At 49.3% G+C, this 5,668-nt stretch overlaps 1 protein-coding gene across 1 annotated transcript; it reads left to right on the forward strand.

Annotated features, from left to right (window-relative positions):
- Nucleotides 1-641: 641 nt before the first annotated feature.
- LOC136539739 (probable pectinesterase/pectinesterase inhibitor 13) lies at nucleotides 642-2,658 on the forward strand. The gene is made up of 2 exons (XM_066531711.1): nucleotides 642-1,748; nucleotides 1,848-2,658. Exons 1-2 carry the CDS (start codon nucleotides 692-694, stop codon nucleotides 2,576-2,578), a joined length of 1,788 nt encoding a protein of 595 aa, XP_066387808.1. The 5' UTR covers nucleotides 642-691; the 3' UTR covers nucleotides 2,579-2,658.
- Nucleotides 2,659-5,668: the final 3,010 nt, after the last annotated feature.

Raw genomic sequence — 5,668 nt, forward strand, 5'->3', positions numbered from 1 at the left:
TATAGAAGGACAAATTATAGATACGTCGTCGCCGCCACCGCCGAAGCAGAATGCGTCTCGTCTAGCGTCCGGTGTGACCACTCGGTCTTCTGAACGTCACACACGGTCTCTTCGGGAGTGCAGGCCGGAATCTCGAATTTTGTGTTGCAGTCTTGCCATTCCCCGGCCGGCGCGGCGCGACTTCGCTGCGCAGAGCGGCGTGGGAAGGATTTGGTTGGGGCAGACACCACCAGACAGGGACAGGCGGACAGCAGCGCAGTACGGCGTGGAGGCGGGACGGCTTGGGCGGTTGCGTGTGCCACCGCCAAAAAAATCGATGTGTTTTTTTTTACTAAAATACATGTAGTACGTTGTATAGTATTTTTTATTTAATAAATTTTTAAAAAAGAATAGGGCAGAAAAGCCACGCCCGGTTGTAGAATCTTCCCTGCACAAATCCAACACAAGCCTCTTCCTGAGAACAAGGGTAAACCACAACTCTGTACCAAACAATCATCAGGCAAGCCAAAACAAACTCTCCTCTTCCTAATCATAGCCACTTGGCGGTGTTGGTCGTTGGGCACGTTCGTTTCCATGCATATGTCCAACTGACGCCCTGTGCCGCGTCCCGCGTCGACGTCGTGCCCTCCGATCCGGATTTGGCTCGCGCGGCGGCGTCGGGCTCCGGTTGCGCGCGCCAACGGCAACGCCAATGTCGTCGTCCGATGGCGGCCAGTCGCGCAAAAGGCTCGTCGTCGGCGTCCTGTCGGCGTGCCTGCTCGTGGCCATGGTGATCGGGACGGTCGTGTTCTTCGTGAACGAGAGGGCCGGCTACGACTCGGAGAGCAAGCGCAACATGATCAAGACGATGCGCAGCGTGGAGCTCTTCTGCGCGCCCGCGGACTTCCAGGGCACGTGCCGCGACACGCTGGAGTCGGCGCTGTCGCGGACGGACCCGGCCGAGCACCCGCACGCCGCCGCGGCCGCCGCGATCACCGCCGTGGAGCGCGCGCTGGCGGAGGGGTTCAACCGCTCGTCGGTGCTGGACGCGGTGCGGCAGAGCAACGACACCCTGGTGTGGGAGGCCATCCACGACTGCCGTATGCTCCTGGAGGACTGCCGGGGCAACGTGGAGCGCGCGCTGTCCAGCATCGCGTGGCGCGGCGTGGACGGGCCCGCGCAGGACCTCCAGGCCTGGCTCAGCGCGGTGATCACGTTCCAGGGCTCCTGCGTTGACATGTTCCCCAAGGGGGAGGTCCGCGACGAGGTGAAGAGCACCATGGAGAAGGCGCGGGAGATCTCTAGCAACGCCCTCGCCATCATCAAGCAGGGCGCCGCACTGGCCTCCATGCTCGATCTCAACGGCGGCAGCCCCGACGACGTGAACGGCAAGGGCAGCAACCGTCAGCTGGAGGAAGAGGGGGAATCCGCGTCGTCGTCGTCCGTCCCCACGTGGGTGCCCAACGAGGAGCGGAAGCTGCTCGGCGTCAAGGGCGGGCGTCGCAAGGCCGCGCTCACGCCCAACGTGACGGTGGCCAAGGACGGCAGCGGCGACTTCACCAACATCTCGGCCGCGCTGGACGCCATGCCGGATAAGTACAGCGGCAGGTACTTCATCTACGTAAAGGAAGGCGTGTACGACGAGACGGTGAACATCACCGGTAGGATGGCCAACATCACCATGTACGGCGACGGGTCCAAGAGGTCCATCGTGACGGGCAGCAAGAACATCGTGGACGGCATCAGGATGTGGAGAACCGCCACTTTTGGTATATATCATATAATCATTGGTTGATTGATTGAAGCACGACGCATGGGCATGGCATTGGCATGGATCATCCACCATAACATGCCTGCACTGCATGCAGCGGTGGACGGTGACAGTTTCATGGCGATGAAGCTGGGCATCCGGAACACGGCGGGTGTGGAGAAGCAGCAAGCGCTGGCGCTGCGGGTGAAGGGCGACAAGGCCATCTTCTTCAACTGCCGGATCGAGGGCAACCAGGACACGCTGTTCGCGCAGGCGTACCGGCAGTTCTACCGCAGCTGCGTCATCTCCGGCACCGTGGACTTCATCATGGGCGACGCCGCGGCCGTGTTCCAGCGCTGCCTGCTGCTGGTGCGGCAGCCGCGGCCGGGCCAGCCGGCCGTGGTCACCGCGCAGTCGCGGCGGGACCACCAGCAGACCACGGGCTTCGTAATCCACCGGAGTCAGATCGTCGCGGACGAGCAGCTCGCCAGCAGCAACAGCAACAAGTCCGCCGGGGCCGGGGCCTCGCCGGTCAAGGCGTACCTGGGCCGGCCGTGGAAGGAGTTCGCGAGGACGGTGGTGATGGAGTCCATCATCGACGGCTTCGTGCACGGCCAGGGGTACATGCCCTGGGAGGGCAAGGACGACCTGGGCACGGCCTTCTTCGGCGAGTTCAGGAACGCCGGCGACGGCGCCAACGTCACCGGGCGGAAGGAGATGCGGGGGTTCCACGTGATGGGCAAGGACAAGGCGCTGCAGTTCACAGTGGGCCACTTCTTGCACGGCGCGGACTGGATACCGGAGACCGGCACGCCGGTGAGCTTAGGCTTGTCCGGCGAGGAAGAGTAATTGTTGTGTGCGTAGACACGGTGTGTGTGTGTGTGAATATAATCTGTATATATGTATGTGCAGCTGATCAAATACATCGTACGAGCTGAGCATCCGTGCATGTAAATGTGTGCGTATGCTTGGATTATAATCCCTAATGCATGTAGAAGGAACGGTAGTGTTCGTATCACCATACATGTAGAACTGGATGCAAGTATATTCGATCCAACTTTTGGGAGTCAAACTCTAAGTCACATGTGTTTCTAGTTTAGAACTTGTTTAGATGCACTCTGATCCACGCGAGTTGGAAAAGATTGAGGTTCTCGATCCATATATACTGATTGGGATGGAAGGGAGTGCATCCAAACAAGTCTCCCCGGACTTGAGGGTGTTGATTTTGAGATATGAGTTTTTTTTTAAAGGAATTTTTATTCCGCCCTCTGCAAGAGCTTTGCACTTATTACAAAGATCCAACATCCAGCAGAAAAGAATCTCTAAAAAAGCAAGAGAGGTGAAGGATCTAAAAGTGCCAAATGGCAAACTAAGCACTAAGCCAATAAAAAGACCACCATTCATTTTTGACGAAAATCTCTATTGTCGTAGTCTCTAATAGTCAATATATATACCAGCTTCAAATTGGATTGGTTGGCCACCTTCTCAAGGATGGACCAAAGACGTATCCAAAAGATCATCCTAAAAATAAGCTGAGTTGGTTTTCTAAGCCTATATATCATCCGGTTCTAGCTATCCTATGCTTCAGAGATGGAACAAAACTGAAGGGGGTCAAATGATCTTGTTAACAATAACACTGCAGTGGCGGGCTAGCAGTGGGCTGCTGCGATGTTGGGACCAGGCACTCTGGGTGATGGGCCAAGTTGTGTTGGCCAGCTTGCTACCGCTGCTGATGCACGGCTCAGTTCTGCCTTCCTGCTTCAGGATTCCAATCAAATGTTCGCTTCGTCAGATGACGGTGGATTCAAACGCGCCATCGCGCGCATATGCGACTACAAGAGAGGGACAATAGCTTGTAAAACGAGAGAACAGGTTCATTAATAACGTAATATACAAAGGGACAATAGCATGTAAAAGGTACTAAAGAGGCTTGTGTCACTGGTGCAGCAAGGGTTTTTGCTCCCGGTTGGGAAACCCCTTTAGTCCCAGTTTTTCAACCGGGAGTACCAATCCGGGACTAAAGGTACCCTCCTTTAGTCCCGGCTTGGCGCCCGGGACTAAAGGGGGACCTTTAGTCCCGGTTGGAAACACCAACCGGGACTAAAGGGGGGTCTCCAGGGTTGGCGTTCAACGCCACGCGGCAGGACTTTTAATCCCGGTTGGTGTTACCAACCGGGACTAAAGGTCCCTCTTTTTTTTTTTCCTTTTTCTGGTTTCTATTTTTGGTTTCTTTTTTTATTTAATGATTAGTTAGTTTTGATATTAAAATATATTTTCGAATACGCTGCTAATAGTAATATATAATAGTAATATATATGTGTACTTCGCACGCGTAAGTTTTCGTTCGAACTTTGTACATAAATAACATACGAATATACGCGTCCTTACTTTGTACACCATACTCTATATATATTACAAATGTTAGATATATAAATTGTTTAGGTCCTTAGGAATTCACTGCTCCAGATTTGGATTCCACGTTTCGTTCGGGTCATTGTAGAACTCGCCGTTGGGGTTGATGACCTGGTCATTGAAAAATCCTGCTATAGTCTCTCGAATTGCTTTAAGTTGGTCAAGTTGTATGACTCTTTTCCTCAACCATTCAGTCTTCAATAAAAGTTAAAGGAAAAAGTATTAATATATATATATATATATATATATATATATATGTATGTGTATTGCTCATGTAATTACTTATACAAATGAGAGCAATAAAGAAATTGTAAATATACGATCGAAATAATATGAAGGAAAAAGTATTTATATACGTACTTTGAGACGCTCTTCAGGAGTTCTCTTTGAGTACGCCATGATGAACTCGCAAACATAGTATCCGCAGTAGTTGTTACCCTGCTCCTGCCTTAGAACCCACTTTTACGAAAAAAAATCAATTAGGGTGAATTGAAATCATCATATGGTGTTAATTGAATATAAATGTGTAGTTATAGTACTTACTTTGTGTGCGATTACATCCAGTGGCTCTTTGCAATGTTTCATTTTTTGTTCCTTAATTAACCTTTTTCAAACCCTGCTCTCAATAAAATAAAAAAATAATTTAACCTTTAATAATTGTTGAGAGATCGGCGCCGTTATATATTATATATATATATATATATATATATATATATATATATATATATATATATATATATATATATGTTGTTATAGAGAAACTAAATTAATTACCCTTGTATAATATCTATCATGTCTTGATACTCCGTTTGTGATTTTCTCAACGAGTCGAAGATTTTCAATCTACTATTGGCCATATCGATGACCATCAATATCCAGTGATTGCTGCATAAACATATATATATATACACGTGTGTGTGAGAGAGGTAACTAGCTAGTAAGGAAATATTGATGTCCTATATATATGATCGACATTAATTACTTATAATAACACTCACTTGAAGTTGTAGGGGAAGAGTATCTCCTTCTTGTCGCGTTGGTTCACTAAGAAATCCATGAGATTTCTCTCAGGTTCTGGCTTATAATCCTTCGGGGGGGTTAGGGTGTTTGAATACGACATACGGATCAACGAACCCAACATCATTATCCTTTCTCTTTCTAAGTTCTGTCATCTCATATCTGCATACATGAAAATAGTGAATATATATTGTGAATATATAATAAAGAAATTATGAATATAGTAGAAAATAATCACACTTACAGACAATAGCAGCTAATGAGACTTTTGTCGAGAGAGTCCAGGTGGCATAGTTGGTGTAATTCTGGAAGCTCGACATAGATAATGTCATTGCCACGGAAGTAATGGTGGTTTCTAATTCTGACAGAAATATAGATTTGTCCCGCAGCAGACGCCGACATGTACCACTCGTTTAGCATGTACATTTGCGTACCCAGTTCATCTAATTTCTCTGGGTTGTATAGACTCTGGCCTGCTACAAACTTCTTGTAAGGATCCACTTCCGGAGC

The sequence above is a fragment of the Miscanthus floridulus genome, chromosome 2, assembly GCF_019320115.1.
Source record: "Miscanthus floridulus cultivar M001 chromosome 2, ASM1932011v1, whole genome shotgun sequence".
Lineage (NCBI taxonomy): Eukaryota > Viridiplantae > Streptophyta > Magnoliopsida > Poales > Poaceae > Miscanthus > Miscanthus floridulus.

Coding starts and splice junctions, on each gene's coding strand:
- LOC136539739 (XM_066531711.1), top strand. CDS start 692: ATGTCGTCGTCCGATGGCGGCCAGTCGCGCAAAAGGCTCGTCGTCGGC. Junction 1,749..1,847: donor GTGGAGAACCGCCACTTTTG/GTATATATCATA, acceptor CACTGCATGCAG/CGGTGGACGGTGACAGTTTC.